Source organism: Poromitra crassiceps (genome assembly GCF_964638095.1).
Source record: "Poromitra crassiceps genome assembly, chromosome: 5".
NCBI lineage: Eukaryota > Metazoa > Chordata > Actinopteri > Beryciformes > Melamphaidae > Poromitra > Poromitra crassiceps.
This window is the reverse complement of record NC_139642.1, coordinates 5,374,332-5,394,197: the sequence shown is the minus strand read 5'-3', so window position 1 is coordinate 5,394,197 and position 19,866 is coordinate 5,374,332. Positions and strand designations below refer to the sequence as shown.

Genomic DNA, 19,866 nt, shown 5'->3' with positions numbered 1-19,866 from the left:
ACATATATGTCCTCCTGGGCCTATATATATCCTTTGTCGATTTAACGTCATTTAGATAAGTGTTAGCGGAACGCGCTTCGGAACGCGCTTCTACTATACTGTGATATCCGCTCCAATAACTTGGCCCAACTTCACATTTAGTTTTACAATAAAAACACATTTATGCAATGACTTTACATAATGTAGGGTATATTTATGTGCATCATTCTACCTGCAGCAGGGGAGAGAAAACAATATCGTTCTGAACAAACTTTCACCAATATAAAATTAATCTCATCATATAGGGATAGGCTATATTTTTCTAGCTGATGCCTTTAGAACATTCTTTTCACTTTGATCTTGCTATAGTGTAGCGTATTTACATGCTTGCAGTATTTAAACTGCAGTTAGATTGGTTTGAGAAGCATAATAATATGGAATAATAGCCTATAATGGAGACAGACAGACTGGATGAAGGGAGGGGGGGGGGGGGCAGAGCGTTTGGCTTTCGTCTGGTTTTGCGGGATCACTGGAATTGGAGCTAAAAAGGCAAGCGTGCGATTCGTTTATTGCAGTTATCCAATGAGCATGACGGTGCATAATTTTACGCTTAAAAGGCATGGTTGTAATGCTTTAGGCTGCGTGTAGCGCCAGCACGACGATATCAAGTGCGCTGGTCCACGCCCACTGATTTGCGCTGCGCCAGGTGCTCGGCCTAGAAACAGCAGGGCCCTGATCTTCTGCATGTTTGTAGTGGGGTTATATATGGAGGAACCCCCTGGGGAGCACGGGGAGAACATGCAAACTCCACACAGAGAGAAAGGCCCTTACGACGAGATACCCCACCTGGGCAGTAGGCACTGAAGATATGGGGGGGGCACAACCACAGCGCCCACAGTGTCCCAGGCGAGAATCGAACTCAGGACCTTCTGACTGCGAGGCGACAGCTCTACCACTGAGCCACCGTACCCCCACTGAGCCACCGTACCCGTGTGTGTATATATAATATATATACATATATATATATATATATATATACACACATATATATAGGCTATATATATATATATATACACACACACAGAAGTAGGAGACATCTTGTGTGTGTATATGTTATATATATATATATATATATATATATACTTATTATAATAATATTATATACTAATTTTAATTATACTATATATATACTTATGTTCTTGTAGCCTACATATGTTAAAACTCCAGGTAGGCTACTGTAGGAGCAGAGCAGACACACACACAGTTCACGCAGGGACCTCTGTCCTCTTTTTACATTTAACATTATGGTTCTATAAAATAATCTTTAATTTGTAGATAATTTCAGATCTTTGGTTTCTTCCAAATCTCCTCCATCCATCCATCATTCCTTTTGGATCTGAAACAGTTGTTTGACTATAATACTTACATGACACTGCAGATGATTCATACAAATCATATGTAAATCACAACATGTAAATATAGCAGACACGTCTCTTGACCAAGGAGAACTGTGTGTTCTGTCCCAATGAAAGATCTTTTTGCTCTTCTGGCAACTGGACAAGGAGATTCCACAAACCAGCTGCTTAACAAGATATGACTCCATCCCATAATATCTCCTTCAATAGCCACCTTCACAGTATATTTATGCACTCATGTCTCCATTAGAGTCAGGAGCCTCCTCAACACCCCATCACACGCCTGCAACATCAAAAACAATGGAGACAAACATTGAATCATAACGTTTAGAACATGTTGAGAAGCCTCTACAGACCTATCATCACAGACCTGAAAGTAAAGCAGCGTCCTCCACTAGATGGCAGTAGAGCTCTATTGTTAGCGCGCGCGCTCTCTCTCTCTCTCTCTCTGACGGTACGTGCACATCTACAATGGTAAATTCGCTTTTCCGCTGTGTCGCAGCGTTTTGTGGGCGTGGAAACCAGCTTCCAGCTTGGAGCTGTAGCCTGTAGAAACGTTCTCAGGTCGAGCTACACAGGAGGGTGGGGGGAGGAAATGTGTAGGAAGAGCTGTCATTGGGTAGCTTCAAAGAAAGGTCCCGCCCTAGTCCCGCGAGCGTGAAGCCGCTCGGAGACAAGCCGCCTCTAGTCTGCGACAGTGAAACGCTGTGGGCGGTTCCAGCGGCAGGGGGCGCGAGGCAAATTGACCAATCAGACACGGAAATAGAGCAAGACAGCCTATCAAGATGCAGCGTCAAAGCGTCTTCCACAGGAGGCAAGCCGCCGAGCGTTTCATGATGTGCACGTACCGTGACAGAGAGACTCTCGCGCTCTCTGTTGACAGAGACTTTCGCGCTCTCTCTCTACTGCGCGCGAGTCTCTTGCTCTCTCTAGTGCGCGCGAGTCTCTCTCGCTCTCTCTACTGCGCGCATCTCCCCCCCCCCTCTCTCTCTCTCTCTCTCTCTGTCTCTGTCTCAACCTGCTTTACTGGCTTGTTGACAAGAACATTCCTGTGTTGCCAAAGTGAACGGATGTAAAAGAGAATCAATAAAAGACAAATATATTTGATGGAAATCAAAACAAAGAAATAGAAGATAGAAATGGATCATCAAAGTACATCAAGTGAGCATAAGATTGTCAAGACAAAGTATACAGTGAGTCATGTGTCATATAAATCCATACAAACAATGCAGACTAATACACTGCTTTATTTAAAGACAACAATAATGACATATTCAAGTCCACAAGTTATGTTTCAAACTACCGTATACAGATCAAACATTCTGTTTTTGTACAAGTGATGATAAAAAATGTTACTGTACACACACACACACACAAACATACGGACGCACGCACGCACACACACACACACACACACACAAACATACACACACACGCACGCACGCACGCACACACACACACACACAGACACACACACACACACACACACACACACACACACACACACACACACTGTCTGTTCACAACCACATGAGCAATGAACTTGCATGCAAACACTATTCTGACTTTAGGTGTTTGTGTTTGTTCACAGTGTGTTTCTCTCTCACTCCTCTATCTGACACAGAGACACTGAATCACCAACAGACCAGAGCCCAAACCCAGGGTAAAGTGGTTCAGTGAATGAGGAGTGGAAAGTGTGGAGGTGAATCAGTTTGTCAGAGGAAACTGTGTAGAAGGACAGAGAGCCAGCAGGCCAGTCAAGATACACTGCGACTCTGTTAGAGAGAAAGGAGCGGGGGGGAGGTATGTCTGTGTCTCTCTTATTGTGCCAGGCAGTGTAACGATCAACAGAGCACCTCAGACTCCAGGACTTTTCATTACATCCAAGCACACAGTCAATACCCCATCCTCTCCTGCTGATTCCTCTGTAAGTCACTCCTATAACAACCTCTCCTTTCCTCTCCACCTCCCAGTAACAGCGACCAGTCAGACCATCTCTACACAGCAGCTGAGGAAAGATGTCAAATCTCTCTGGGTGATCAGGATATGGCTGCTTCTCTCTCACCCTCGTCACCTTTCTGTTGTCTTCAGACAGGAGGAGGCGTCTGTGTGCTGTGTTTGGGTCCAGTGTGAGATCACAGGCATCTGATGAGACAACAAGACTCGTTACAACACCAGCTTCTCATCTAATAAACATGTTTGTTTGTTTGTTTGTTTGTTGATTTATTAACAGTTCATTTCTCAGCAGTTTGATGATGTCACATGATGTCAGCCATCTTCCTGACTCACAGGATGTGAATGAATGGACGTCACAGACTGTGCTGTAGATGCACTTTCCTTCTCACTAGTTTAATGTGTTGCTTTGTTTTTATGAATCAAACTAAATAAAATACACACTTACATTTACTCACAACTTCAACTTTACGGCTTTTCAACCTCTGCACTCCACAATGTTCCACACTGGAGGAATAAACAGGGAAGAAGTCAGACCAGCAGATTCTCTTTAATGATGGAAACATGGACATTTAATAACCTTCAATATGAAGGATTTCCACTCATATCCTCCATTAAACATGAAATATATTCCTCATCTTCTCAGTGTGACAGAGAAAATGTGTGTGACTCTCAGTCTTCTAGCAGATGTTGTCTCTTCATACCTGAGAGTCTCCAGTCTCCAGGTTGGATCCTCCAGTCCAGCAGAGAGGAGCTTCACTGAGGCTTCTGGATGATTGTAGCTCAGGTCCAGCTCTCTCAGATGGGAGGGGTTGGAGCTCAGAGCTGAGGCCAGAGAAGCACAGCCTTCCTCTGAGAGCAGACAGTAAGACAACCTACACACACACACACACACACACACACACACACACACACACACACACACACACACACACACACACACACACACACTCTCTCTCTCTTTAATGGGGACTGTGGGGTAAAGTGCAGTGGTCTGCAGCAGAGGAGTTGAAACAACCTGACGTCGCACTGCAGTGGCCAATCACGTCAATGCACACACACACACACACACACACACACACACACACACACACACACACACACACACACACACACACACACACACACACACACACACACTGTCTGTTCACAACCACATGAGCAATGAACTTGCATGCAAACATACATCTCTGTCCCTCTCTCTTTTTCTCTCTCTCTCTCTTTCTCTCTGTCCCTCTCTGTCTCTCTCTCTCTCTCTCTCTGTCAGTCTCTCTCTCTCCCTCTTTCTCTCCGTCCCTCTCTCTCTCGGCCTCCCTCTCTTTCTCTCTGTCCCTCTCTCTCTCTCTCTCTCTCCCTATTTCTCTCTTTCCCTCTCTCTCTCTCTCGCTATCCTTCTCTTTCTCTATGTCCCTCTCTCTCTCTCTCTCTATCTCTCCCTCTTTTGCTCTGTCCCTCGCTCTATCTCTCTCCCCCCCTCTCTCTCCCTCTCTTTCTCTCTGTCCCTCTCTCTCTCGCTCTCCCTTTCTTTCTCTCTGTCTCTCTCTCGCTCTCCCTCTCTTTCTCTCTGTCCCTCTCTCTCTCTCTCGCTCCCGCTCTTTCTCTCTGTCCCTCTCTCTCTCTCTCTCTCGCTCCCCTTCTCTTTCTCTCCGTCCCTCTCTCTCTCTCTCCCTATTTCTCTCTGTCCCTCTCTTTCTCTCTGTCCCTCTCTCTCTCTCTCTCTCTCTCCTTCTCTTTCTCTATGTCTCTCTCTTTCTCTCTCTCTCTATCTATCCCTCTTTCTCTCTGTCCCTCGCTCTCTCTCTCCCCCCCTCTCTCTCTCCCTATTTCTCTCTGTCCCTCTCTCTTTCTCGCTGTCCCTCTCTCTCTCTCTCTCGCTCTCCTTTTCTTTCTCTATGTCTCTCTCTCTCTCTCTCTCTCTATCTCTCCCTCTTTCTCTCTGTCCCTTGCTCTCTCTCCCCCCCCCTCTCTCCCTCTCTGTCCCTCTCTCTCTCTCTTTCTCTCTCGCTCTCCCTCTCTTTCTCTCCCCCTCTCTTTCTCTCTGTCCCTCTCTCTCTCTTGCTCTCCCTCTCTTTCTCTCTCTCTCACTCTCCATCTCTTTCTCTCGGTCCATCTCTCTCCCTCTCTTTCTCTCTGTCCCTCTCTCTCTCTCTCGCTCTCCCTCTCTTTCTCTTTCTCTCTGTCCCTATCTCTCTCTTTCTCTCTCTCTCCATCTCTTTCTCTCTCGCTCTCCATCTCTTTCTCTCTCCCTCTCTCTCTCTCTTTCTCTCTGTCCCTCTCTCTCTCCCTCTCTTTCTCTCTCTCTCTCTCTCTCTCTCTCCCTCTCTTTCTCTCTCTCCCTCTCTCTCTCTTTCTCTCTGTCCCTCTCTCTCTCCCTCTCTTTCTCTCTCTCTCTCTCTCTCTCTCTCTCCATCTCTTTCTCTCTCTCTCTCTCTCTCTCTCTCCCTCTCTTTCTCTCTCATTTCCCCGTGGGTGCTGGGGTGACGGAGCACCCACAGATTCAGCACCTATGACACAGACACATGGTGGCAAGCTAAAGTTAGCTCGCTGGCTAATAAGAGTCAAGGTAACGTTAGATCCAAACTCTTCATACAGAAGCTACACAATTTGACTTTCAAAATAAAAGTGCTCATGTATTACTGCATGACTCACTACAGCATCAAACTGACTTTTCAAAGGCACAACATTATGTTCATTTAAAACAGGTTTCTATGCAAATGTGTTCTTTATTTATGGGGTATGACAATGACATGGGGTATTTCAGATCACACACACACACACACACACACACACACACACACACACACACACAGTCAGGGTCGGACTGGGACCAAAATTCGGCCCTGGCATTTGTGGTCTTCAGCAGCCCAACAAAGTGATGATGCCTGCACGCCCCACCACCCCCCTACCCCCCGCATATATAGACATTTTCCACATTCATTTTTGTCTTAGGCTTATAATGGACGTTGTTTGAATCACTTAAAAAAGAACTGTGTTCTAAATACTCGTGGAGTTTTGTTAGGCGTCTCTTGATCCTTGCTTGTCACAAAACTGTTGTCACTACTGGGTTTAGGTGAGTCTGATCTGTATGTTTACACCTTCTCTGCTCTCTTGCTGCTTCTGCATCCAGATGAGTTCAGTCTATTAGACCCATTTAAAATCAGCAACAATGTTTTTAATTTATATCCATGCTCATTATTATTGAACCATTGTAGATATTTCTCTCAGTGGTGTACTCTATGTGATACACAGGTATACACAGTGTACTCTATGTGATACACAGGTATACACAGTGTACTCTATGTGCTACACAGGTATACACAGTGTACTCTATGTGATACACAGGTATACACAGTATACTCTATGTGATACACAGGTATACACAGTGTACTCTATGTGATAGACAGGTATACACAGTGTACTCTATGTGATACACAGGTATACACAGTGTACTCTATGTGATACACAGGTATACAGTGTACTCTATGTGATAGGCAGGTATACACAGTGTACTCTATGTGATACACAGGTATATACAGTGTACTCTATGTGATACACAGGTATACACAGTGTACTCTATGTGATACGCAGGTATACACAGTGTACTCTATGTGATACACAGGTATACACAGTGTACTCTATGTGATATGCAGGTATACACAGTGTACCCACTAGGAAAGCTCCAGGATTTGAGTATACCCACTTAAAATTGGGCAAGGATACAGTTATGTGACAGTTTTAGGCCTATATTATATAAAGAGAGAGAGAGAGAGAGAGAGAGAGAGAGAGAGAGAGAGATAGGTTCCCTATAGGCCAGTGATTATCAACCTCTTTCATATCAAGGAGCCCTCATTTAGTCCACATCAGGGCAACAGATCCCCATTTGATGAGATTTTGTCTCTCAAACCCAAATGTGAGAATATTTCTAGATGACTCTTGTCCAGAGCTCCTTGACTCTCTGTATTGTCGTTAAATAACAGTGAAACTATGATCGAAACAGTCATTGTGTTAACTTCATGTAAATGAAATAATAGACCTGCAGGCCCCCCCTGCTGTGTGTGATAACAAATCTCACTCCAAGCTGAAACTTACAGTAAACCCACTACAATTAATGACTACACCACTGATTTCACCAACAACTGTTGTAACTTAACTAACTACTCCTTTTGCAGCATATAGACTAGGTACAGTGTAGATCACCAGCTGCATTTGACAGTGATGTACAGTGGTAGACACATCAATAAACGTGCCTTACCGCAAGCTGTGTATTGACGCGCGGCGGCATTAAAACTAATTGAGGTGTAGTTGCACCGTTGACCACCAGGTGTCCTCTGTGAGCATCCTTGAGATTTTTTGTGTTCCAGGTGAATGTGACACATTAGGGGCGCCGGGAAGAAAACAAAAGGTAATTACGCCAGCTAAATAGGCCCCAATATAGCGTTAAAATAAAATAAAAATGTAGGCTATCATGCAAAAAGTAGCCTATAATGTTAATTTAATTTCGGACCGTCTGAATATGTTTTATTTATAGAGAGCGAGGTGAACCAACAACAAGCAGAGAAAGAGAAACGGAGATCTGAGAGTTTCTTCATTGCACACTGTCACAAAGGCCCAACCGTGACAGCAGCGGAGCTGGATATATAATTTTTCAAAATGATTTACATGGACTGCGGGCGCTATTAGAAAAGGGTGATGGATTTGTCTTGTCAGCTGACATTTGCACAAGACGTTCAAGTGGCACACCGTTCTGTTAGGCTGTGATCACAGGGTCACCATACCGCTGATCGCATTTACCAAAAGTATGAAAGTGTGCTGAAGAATTGGAACGTGCAACGACGTGTTATTCGTGTCATATGCGGGGCAGGTGTTGAAACCGAAAGTGACTAGCGCCATCCAGCCTTGGCCTAGTTTCATTTAGTTTTAAAACTCGGATAACTTGTGTTTTGTAGCCTATATACACTGAAAGAATTTACTGCATGGTGTAGTAATGTTTAGTAAAGAACTGACATAATTTCTACTTAGTAATATTAGGAAGTATAATTTCTAAATATTATTTTGTAATATGTACACATTTTATTCTTGAAAATACATTAAATGTGTGGGATGGGTACATTTTAGTAAGAATGTTTGCGTAATATTTACTTACATAATACATAATAATATTTACATACATAATCCTAAAAACAGTAAGTAAATTAACTGTGTGGAATGGGTACATTTTTGTAAGAATGTTTGCGTAATATTTACTTACATAATACATAATAATATTTACATACATAATCTTAAAAACAGTAGGTAAATTTTAATCAAGCATATTTTTATTGAATCCACGCATGCGCATTTGCACGAGACAGTTCTCTTTCCGGTATCCGGTTTCATGCACCTGCAGTTGGAGGGACATGTGCTTGTGACTGTTCACATTTTTCGAGTGGCTGCAAGGTAAGTTTGGCTTTCTGTTTAATTAGGTTTGTGACGATAATAATTGGGCATAGTGCGTTGTGATACTTGGTGATATGTTACTGTTTGTATTTTAATCACATAAATGCACGTTGATGTTACTGCAGCCCTCAGTCAGCATGTTTTCCGCCTGCCATGGCAGGACCCACAGCCTTGTATTTGACCTAAACAATTCACAGTTTAGCCGTCTGTAGTCGAGTGGAAGGAACTCTTTGTCAGTCCGCTCTCCCACTCTCCGTTCACTACCGTGGCGGGTCAGGATAGCCAGTCCCGCGCTGCGGAAGAGCTAATTTAATGTAACGTTATGTCTGATCGGCTCTCTCTCTCTCTCTCTCTCTCTCTCTCTCTCTCTCTCTCTCTCTCTCTCTCTCTCTCTCTCTCTCTCTCATGTAACGTTATGTCTGGACATGTGCTGTGAACTGCGTTCGGCTGCATTCGGCTCTCTCTCTCTCTCTCTCTCTCTCTCTTTCTTTAATGTAACGTTATGTCTGGACATGTGTGAGCTGCGTCTCTCTCTCTCTCTCTCTCTCTCTTTCTCTCTCTCCTGTCTCTTTGCAATTAGGTGAATGTGATTCATGAAATTCACTGTCATTGGTTTGTGGAAAAAAACATGTCTCTGTCAACAGGACACAGGGCAGCACCACTGCTGCAGGATGAGATAGTGGAGTGACACTGCAACATTAGTCAGGCAAGTAGAAATGTAATACATTCTATCATATTGCTGTTATTATTCCCCCCTATCCTTCACTGTGTAATGTGACATAAAATTGTGGCTAAATGTTTTAGATCGGGGCTTTTAAACTCTGAGACTGCATCCCCCCACCCCCTTAGTTTACGTATTTACTACAAAATGCCACTCAATACCTGTATTGATCATAAATTCCGTAGACACTCAATAATTGAGCAATGATAGCTTGATATTGCTGTTTGACATCAGACTACACCAAATTCATAAAATAAGGTTGGTCTGAAGGCATGTATTATTCTCTGACTGGAGGGGAAATAGTAAATGATCTCTGAACTATCTCTTTAACCAAATCACATACATTTAGGCTATTCTATGTGATCTCCTTTTGATAACTAATGAAATAATGATATATGTTTTAACTTCCATTCACTGAGCCTTCCCTGAAACTGTTTGGAGTCCCCCTGGGGAGGCCCGCCTCTCACTTAGAAAACCTCTGTTTTAGACCATTGTTTTAATATCACAATTGTGTCTGTTACAGGATGACCTTACTCTTACGATGAGTCGAGAGTGGACAGTTGAGGGAGGAGGACACACCAACACCAAGGGAGGTGTTGTGGGGACAACTGAGGCCGTTCCTGGACAAACTGAGTCAGGTGTGCTTGTTTAAAAAAAAATGCAGCAAGACACACCAATCCAATCCATACACAGCACAAATCCTCCATCTTTCCACCCATGGCTCTTGTAGGGGTGGGAATCACACGTTTGATCTCAATACAATACTACATGTATATGGATTCATTGGACAATGATGCGATATTTGCCAATATCACGATTTCTATACGATTCGATTGAGCGGCTGCGATCGATATTAGACTATATGCATTGATTTATATCCGAGAGGGGAGCGAATATCCTCTCCCTCTTTTTCTTGCGTGCTTGCTATGGTGCTCGCATTGTTTGTATGCGAAAGAGTACGCTAATAATTCATATTGATGTTTTCACTGTCCATCGATGCTGTGGAGCTGAACAGTCACATGACATCTCTTGCCCCGGAAGTGAGTTTCCCATTCATTTTTTCCATAGACATTTAAAAAAATCCCTATATAACAAGTTTTAAGGCTGGAACCAAGCCAACTCGTGACCTAATGAACTGTGAGTGACCATAAAACATTTAACTTGGAGCAAAAACAAAAAATGTATCGGATCATTGAATTGATGCATCAATGCAGATCGATGTATCGTTCCACCCCGAGGCTCTTGCTCCGTAGCCTGGTAAACCAGCCCGTCACGTGAACTCACATTTCATTTGGTTCTGCGTGACGGTCTGGCCCCGACGCCAGTGGGGGGGTTTAGCAGAAGGTGCAGAGCGGAAGAGCCAATCAGCGACTCCGCTGTGATTGACAGCGCAAGTTGGCCAATCAGGAACGCCACTAGCACTGCACTAACAAAACAGTAATGGCCGCCTCCTTGCCTGATCGTCTCGAGGAGTAATGTCAGCGTTTGTCTAGTTTATACAGGCATAAAGTGCAGTTATTGCAGAAATAGACTCAATAACAACAATTAAACAAGTACAGGAGTATCGCCGCAACCGCAGAGTTTCTTGGCGGAAAATATGTTTTTGCCATTCTCCCGAGTGGATTTGGGTTTGATTGGATCCGACGCTGATTGGCTGAAGGAGTTGTCTGACAAGGCAACTACGCCCGCCCATGCTCCCGCCCCTGCTAAACCCCCCCCATGGCGTCGGGGCCAGACCGTCACACAGAACCAAATGAAATGTGAGTTCACGTGACGGGCTGGTTTGTCAGGCTACTTGCTCTGTGCACTCAAATCACATGTTGTGTTCTCTCTTGACAGTTCATCGTGTATGAATAATGGTTCAGTATTGACACAATATTTGTTGTGCTCTGTTCACAGAACCAAAGCATTGAGATGAGACATGAAGCTGTTATCTGCACCCTCGTACTGTACCTTGGCGAGAAAGAAGAGGAACTTTTTGACGAATGCCAGGTAATGCATGATTTTTTTAACACTTTAAAATGTTAATTTGTTATAATTTAAAATGCAAATTAACGGTAAGAGAGGAAGGCAGACGAAGGGATGGAGGGAAGGGATGGAGATATTACACTCAGCGATGGCCCAAATGGCAGATAAAAAAAAAAAAAAAATCATACTGTATCATCTGGAAGAACAAACTCAATTTCAATGATTCAAATCAAGTACAATCATAAAAAATTAAACGTGCTCTACGGTTACAAAGCCATAGGTGGGCCTTTTTCCATTGGCCCCTTTGGCCACTTGAGCTAAACCATGTCACCCTGATTTATGTTTCCTTTACCACTTTAAATGCGCCGAGCCTTGCCCAAGATGGACATGGGGCCAAAGGCACGGCTCATGTGATCAGGAAATGGTACAGTAAAATGAAGCAGATATCTGAAAGTACAAACCGAAACACACGAGACAAATTAAACATCAAACCACAGAGATTTAATTATTAGAAGCTACAAAAGAACACTTGAGAGGCTTTTAAACACACCTTTCTCTCTGCTCTCTCCACTCTGGAGAGAGACAGGAGAGTTTGCTATTACAACATATGCTGCAACACAGCTGTTTGTTTGAGGGGGAGGAGGGGGGTCGTCAAGGGTTGACTGAGGCGTTGCTGCAGCTCGCTTGCAATTTTGCAACCCGCTCGAGGTGGGTCTGTGCTTTGGTCCCATTCCAGAGAAGGTCCATCTCGATCGCAGCTCGGCATGGCTTGGCACATAAAAAAAATTGTAATGGAAACTGAAATCAGCTCGACATGGCATGGCTTTACACAGCTAAAGGTGACAATGTAAAAGGCCAAATAAGGTGCAGAGGCACACGATTGGCTGAAAGCAACATGTATGCAGGGGCTACAATCTGGAATGCAGCCATCTTGTGGCATGTTCTGCAAATATTTTATGAATGCTGGCTTACTGTAAAAGCATCACAGTGTGAACTTACTGTAGATTTGACACAATTTAACATAATCTGAGCTATGTTTAATAAAGGTCATTTTTAAAACTACTGTATGTGTTCATTCTGCCCTGACAATGTAATCACTTCAAATGATTCAATCACTCTATTTTGTATTTGTTTCTCAACTGAATTGTCTTCTTTTTTCTTGTCAATTGTATGAGGGGGACAGCCGCAGTGATGCCACTCAACACATCCTCAAGATCCTGGTCGTCCATGGTGCTGATCGAGAGGAGCCAGTGGATGTATCCGTCCTTCTTGAGGGCAAGGAGATGTCAGGATGCGACAGTACTGCTGTCGCCATGGCAAGTACTGTACAATCTGCTGCTGGTACGCCTCAAATCACTTCTCCATCTTGCAAAAGACTGTAACAATTCACCTGCATTGGACCCTCATCTCGCATACAGCAGCTTGTGGACTTTCCAATGTCATGACAGACATTAATCAATAACAGATGCATCTGATATAGAATGCTTGTTTTTTTGCTGTAACTGAATGTTCATTCAAGTGTCTGCTTTTCTGTAAAATGTTTCCAAAGTCAAGTCCTGGACATATTTGACCAGATCCAACACAAGTCTTTTAGAGCAGTGGTTTTCAAACATTTTCACATCAAGGACCCCTACATGACACAAATTAGACCATGGACCACATTTGATAAGATTTTGTCCCAGGGTCCACCATCTGATACAATATTACAGAAAGTGTACGAAAATCCATGACCAAAATAGTCATACATTCTGTCATTGTATTACTTTTGGATGGAATTATAGTAAAATAATGTCTGTCGCTTTTTGATGGGGATCTTCTTAAGGACCCGTGGGGGTCCCCAGGACTGTTTTAGAGAGTCAGAACATTTATGGTCGCTATGATTAAGGCACTTAAAGGGATAGTTTGGTTTGTTTGAAGTGGGGTCCTATCAGCTAGTTGCATACACTAACTGAAATAGGTACAGTGTTCTGGACGCTGAGCGCACCGTCTATCGAGACCCAGCACTCCAAGCAACAGCCTCCACAGCTCTGTCTCTAGTACACGGGGCCAATAACTAAAACATAATTTAGCCACCTAAAACAATGCCCACCTAAACAAATCAATATCAGTGTACATGCAAGCTCTATTTTGACAATTTTCAGCACTTTCCTTTACCGTCAAACAGCCCTCTCATTCGGCACTATTTCCTCCCAACCGTAGAACTACCATATTCCTCCGCTAAACACCTGCACAGAACACAGAGCCACGGTTTACAAAACAGGAAGGCTTAGAAGAGAGACAAAACACTGACTTACTTTAGAGACAACAAGTCACCTGGCCTCTCACGTCTGGGACGTTTTCCACAATTCATCCTGGGAATGGTGAAAAAGGTCTGCAGGACACCCCGGCATTTAGGCAGCATATTATGGCAGTTCCTCGTATCTCTCTTTCTGCCTGTTCACTCTCTCTCTGCAAAAGTTCCTCTTCTGTATATTAGTCTCTCTGGTTCATAATTGTATTTGTCACCAAGGTGAATGGCATATCGTCCTCGCTATCAAAATCACTCATATTTTATTCTATTTGTTGTCTTCACTAACAAGCCGGGAGAAATAACCCAAAATAACAGCTGATCTGCGGAGTAATCCAGCGCTGCGGGTCTGTGCAGGCATTTAGCGGAGGAATACGGCAGGTGTACGGTTGGGAGAAAAAGTAGTACCAAATCAGAAGGCTGTTTGGCAGAAAAGTAAAGCGCTGAAAATTGTCAAAATAGAGCGTACATGTACACATATATCGATTTGTTTAGGTGGCCGTTGTTTTAGGTGGCTAAATTACGTTTTAGTTCTTGGCCCCGTCTACTAGAGAGACAGAGGTCTGGAGGCTGCTGCTTCAGAGTGCTGGGTCTCGATAAACGGTGTGCTCAGCGTCCAGAACACTGTACCTATTTCAGTTAGTGTATGGAACTAGCTGATAGGACCCCACTTCAAACAAACCGAACTATCCCTTTAAGTGAATGATTTTTGAGTGGTCTTGTGTCTGCCCTGGTATGTCACCTTTTTCATTATCCATGTTTGCATCCCTGGTCAAGCTAATTCCACGGTTTTGTTGTTTCAACCATTTGGAAGGTTTTACGGAATGCACCTTAAGTAGATGTTTCCAGATGTCACATGTGATGTGAACGTTGGTGATTCATTGTTGGGAAAAAAATAAACTGTTAAATGGTATTTTAGTTGTGATTTGTGAATATTTGGTAACATTTATGGAAAACATGTAAAAACATTTACATAATAGACCCTTCTCACGGGGGCCATTTTGTGTCGAAAAGGCAGAATAAACACAGGTGCAAGCAAAACACTAATGAGGATTTCCAAATTCCAATCATGGAAGTTGGAAACCCTGATTAGTGTTTTGCTTACACCTGTGTTTACCCTGCCTTTTCGACACAAAATGGCCCCCTTGAGAAGGGTCTAATTATAGTGAGTAATTATTAAGTAATTAAAATGTCAAACAGAGAACAATACAGATGAATAAGATTTACTTGATAGTTTTAAATAACATTTACTTAAAGGTTTTAAGTAGATCTTACTTGATACTGGCAAGTGAGTTGTACTTAGTATTTCAGCACTAAAATGTACTTGAAAATCGCCGTGCAAATAGTCGCAGAGATTTCATTAAGTAAATCTTACAAATCATTTTTTTGAGTGTAGAGTAGACTATTTATTTCATTTTTATTTAGGCTATTTAGGCCTGTTATTGATGCATATACAGAGTTTCTTCATTGCACACAAAGGCCGGTGTGAAAGAGCCTACAGCTGCAGAGGGCCAGACTAATAATAATAATAATAATATAGGCTACCATAAAAACAATAATATATGTTTTATTATAAATATCTGTATTATTATAAATAAAATAAAATAAAATAAATAACTCCCATAGCCTACACCTTAATCAAGTAGAGAATTGTTTATTGTTTATTATATTGTTTATTCATGTAGCCTAATTAAAAACATTTTCAATGATAGCCTGAGGTGTCTGACTGTTTTTAATCATTTACAAACGAAATAACCTTAAATTTGAGCTGAGTTGGTAGCCTACTTGGTTCGTTGTCTGTGTGTTTCAAATGAAACTATACGCTATTATAGGCTATTGCTTAAGTTTAAGGGATGCGGCCGAGCGCCGGTGAAGCGGATCTCTGCTGTTATTTGTAGTAAGCAATGCCCAGGCGTTTAAACACATTAAAAAATTAAAAAATATTTTTTTATTTTTTTGAGCGGAGCTGAGCGGTGAGTGTGAGCGGATGAAATGTGGGGAGTGGGGAGCGGTCTGGAGCGGAGCCGGCCGGGGTCACAAGCACACATGACGCTGCGGCTGTTGGCAGTTTGAGACAATGCGTTCTTGAGGGTATTGCGCAATACCAGCGCAGAGGCCGCCTGCAGTAGGCTACACAAATAAAAAGCTCAGCTGCAGCCAATTGTGCTCTGGAGCTTTTTGCCATTTTTCGCCATAAATGTTCGTAAAGTAGCACTTATTGAAACCTACTACCCTGCTTGTAGGCATCAAAAGTAATCAGAAATTAATGCCTCTGCTTATGCAGAAATTAATGCTGGGATATGTGCCTTGTCAAGTTGACACGCTAACTGTATACCATCCGGGAGAAGATTCAGAGCTAGCAAACACAGGAACAACCGCTATACAAGGCCTCTTGCACTCCCCCCCCCCCCCCCCCCACAGACAGGTTAGGCAGGTTTGATTCACACAAAGGCAGGTTTCGATTGCTGTTTCACTGCCACTCCCCGTGAAATCAACTTTTACTGAGACATTTGATCTAAACTCTATCTAACTAAATATTCTGCCTTAAAATGTTTAAATAATGCTATAGCCAGACTTAAAAACGAAAACCCAATTTGAAGCCTCCAGAAGATTATTTTAGCCCGTTCTCATTCTCAATCTAATCATTTTCCTTAGCCTATCTGGCTGAGAGAAATAATACAGGCGATTAGGCTATAATGTGGGTTTGGCTACTCAGTTAAAAACAACAATAAATAAATAGTCAAATAAATAGATAAATAAATAAATAAAGCCCTGCTGGTCGGTTACTTAATTTATTTAGCCCCCCCCCCCCCCCCCCCCCCTCCACACACACACACACACACACACACACACACACACACACACACACACACACACACACACACAGGGGTGCTGCTGCTGTGTGTTTAGAAGGCTATTTTTATGTTGACATTTCTGTGTGAGTGAGAAACGGAGCTGAGAGGCCCTGATAGGCCGGCGACAGACTCATTGTTCCTTGATATGTGTGGCGGGAGAATGACACAATAGGGCCAGTATATAGGCTACAAGATGCACACACACACACACACACACACACACACACACACACACACACACACACACACACACACACACACACAGTCAAAATGCAAACACGTTTATTGTAAGAAAATGTTGAAATTAATGAAATTGCAATGTGTATAAATTGTAATAACACGTCAAAATAGTCACAATATGGCCTACAAAAAAAATGTAGGCTAAAAGTGGAAAAGAATATGGCCTATATTAACAAAAAAAATCAGTTCTCAGCCATACTGCTATAGTCTAGAGGGGGAACAAATAAAAGGAGCTGAATTGCCGTGGAGTGTGCAGCAGTTCATTAATGCGTTGATCATAGACTTCTCGTTTATAGGCTATTGCTTTAAGGGATGCGGCCGCGTGCCGGTCAAGCCGGCTGCTGTTATTTCTAGTAACAATGTACAAATACACACACAAAGGATACTGTTGGCAGAGTACATGAAACATTCCACCCCCCATCGCAAGTGATTTTATTCTGCATGTAGAATATTCAGCAGGAATGCACAAATGTCACACAAAGGAATAATAATAATAATAATAATAATAATAATAATAATAATAATAATAGGGAAATACAAGGCAGATTGTTCATTCATGTGTGTGTGTGTGTTCGCGCGTTGCTCGGCGAACACACTCGCCGCTGTGCGGCGAGCGCACAGCTCTGCTGTGTGTGTCACGGTACGTGCACATCTACAATGGCAAAATCGCTTTTCCGCTGTGTCGCAGCGTTTTGTGGGCGTGGAAACCAGCTTCCAGCTTGGAGCTGTAGCCTGTAGAAACCTTTTCAGGTCGAGGTACACAGGAGGGTGGGGGGAGGAAATGTGTAGGAAGAGCTGTCATTGGGTAGCTTCAACGAAAGGTCCCGCCCTAGTCCCGCCCCGCGAGCGTGAAGCCGCTCGGAGACAAGCCGCCTCTAGTCTGCGACAGTGAAACGCTGTGGGCGGTTCCAGCGGCAGGGGGCGCGAGGTAAATGGACCAATCAGACACGGAAATAGAGCAAGACAGCCTATCAAGATGCAGCGTCAAAGCGGCTTTCACAGGAGGCATGCCGCCGAGCGTTTCATGATGTGCACGTACCGTCAGTGTGTGTGTGTGTGCGCGCGTGCATGCATGCGTGTGTGTGATTCGAGTAAATCTTATGACGTGATAAGATCATTCATTTTAGCACCGCGCGCTCCGCTCTCTTCAATGAGGAAATGGAAATCCAGACCTTGTAGAAAAGTGTCGATTTTCGGGGTTAGGGTTGAAAGTAATTATCTCTCTTTTCAGAGGCACACAATTATGCACATAAGACACTAAATTTAATAGTTAATTTAATAGTTAGTGGATTTAATAGTTAGTTTGTGGATTTTGGGTTCCAGGGACTTTAATCATCAAGGGGAGAGACAAAACACGATTGATTGATTCGATTTCATAGGCTAATATGAGAATACCGCATATCAAACAGCTTCAGTCTGCATGGTAGCCTACTCTGTGTCTGTGTCCTTTGTGTTTGTGTGTGTGTGTGTGTGTGTGCGTGTGTGCGCGCGCGCGCGCGCCGTGCCCATTGTCTGAAAACATATTTTTATCAAACAATATAGGCCTACTCTGGTTAGTCTAAGGCTCTTTCACACCGGCCTTGAAAGCCAAAAAATGCAGGAAAAATAGGATTTGCGCCTCCGATGTGAAAGTCATGAACGCGCGTTGGTGGGTAAAGGTTGTCACAGCGCCATATTAGCGGACAACCCGCCTCCACCTGAAAGCGTCGGAGCAGCAAGGCGGAACAGTGCCAATGTTTCATAAAAAATTACAGGTTGCAATTATAAATACAATAAATAAATCCCATAGGCCTACACCTTAAGCTCAGCTGCAGCCAATTGTGCTCTGGAGCTTTTTGCCATTTTTCGCCATAAATGTTCGTAAAGTAGCACTTATTGAAACCTACTACCCTGCTTGTAGGCATCAAAAGTCATCGGAAATTAATTTAGTGATGAAATAAAACTTTAAATTGTAAAAAACTTCCCGGAGCTTATGGCGTCTTCTCTGCTGCGTTCTGCCTCTGCTTAGACCAGTGTGGCGAGACCAGCAGAGGCCCTGCTGCTTGTAGGTAGTTGTGCGCTACTGCCCTCTAGTGCCCCACTATGATACCACATTCTACCGTTAGACAGAATTACTGCCACACCGTGGTAAAACACGCTTATAGATCTGTAGACCACTGTAACAGTCAGCAACAGTCCAATAGGTTTGATAAGCGTACAGCAGCTTCACATGCCTCAGAGAAACACCATCCCCGACACAACTGCCTGGCGCCACATTTAAATGCAATGGTGGTCAGTAATACTGACCTGAGAGTTTCCAGTCTACAGTGTGGACTCTCTAGTCCAACAGAGACCAGCTTCATTCCAGAGTCCTCTAAGTCATTCTTACTCAGGTCCAGCTCTCTCAGACTGGAGGACTGGGAGCTGAAAACTGAGGCCAGAGCTTCACAGCTTCTCTCTGACAGATTACAGTTACTCAGCCTTGAACATGAAAAGAAAAGGACATTATTATTTTATCATTTCAGTCACACAACTCACACAAACAGATTATTAATGAATGCAAATATAGATACAGAGTTCAGTATGGCATCTAGGCTCTGATGATGTCACTCCCTGTAGCACTGGTTCAAATCCTAGCTGCAGAGATGTGACAGTGAACTACAGTATGTCTGAGACAGGAATAGAGAGAGGTGCAGCAATCTAAATAAGATATCAAAGCATGAGGTTTGATGCACACGTCATGAAATAAGACTAACTATACAAACACTGAAACACATTCACACCACACACTTAAACACATTCACACCACACACTGAAACACATTCACACCACACACTGAAACACATTCACACACTGAAACACATTCACACACTGAAACACATTCACACTACACACACTGAAACACATTCACACCACACACTGAAACACATTCACACCACACACTGAAACACATTCACACTACACACTGAAACACATTCACACCACACACTGAAACACATTCACACACTGAAACACATTCACACCAGACACTGA

General features: G+C 43.2%; 1 protein-coding gene across 2 annotated transcripts in view; it reads right to left on the bottom strand.

Annotated features, from left to right (window-relative positions):
- Window positions 1-2,679: 2,679 nt before the first annotated feature.
- Window positions 2,680-19,866, bottom strand: part of LOC310777524 (uncharacterized protein) — a 53,907-nt gene continuing 36,720 nt past the window's right edge. Inside the window, exons 9-12 of one of the 2 annotated variants that reach the window (XM_083637880.1) lie at window positions 19,141-19,314; window positions 4,052-4,222; window positions 3,796-3,854; window positions 2,680-3,539 (exon numbers count right to left, since the gene is read on the bottom strand). In XM_083637880.1, the coding sequence (XP_083494006.1) occupies window positions 2,998-3,539; window positions 3,796-3,854; window positions 4,052-4,222; window positions 19,141-19,314 (946 nt within the window). In that variant the 3' untranslated portion in view covers window positions 2,680-2,997. The remainder of the gene's footprint in view (window positions 3,540-3,795; window positions 3,855-4,051; window positions 4,223-19,140; window positions 19,315-19,866) is intronic. The other variant, XM_083637881.1, reaches the window with a different exon arrangement.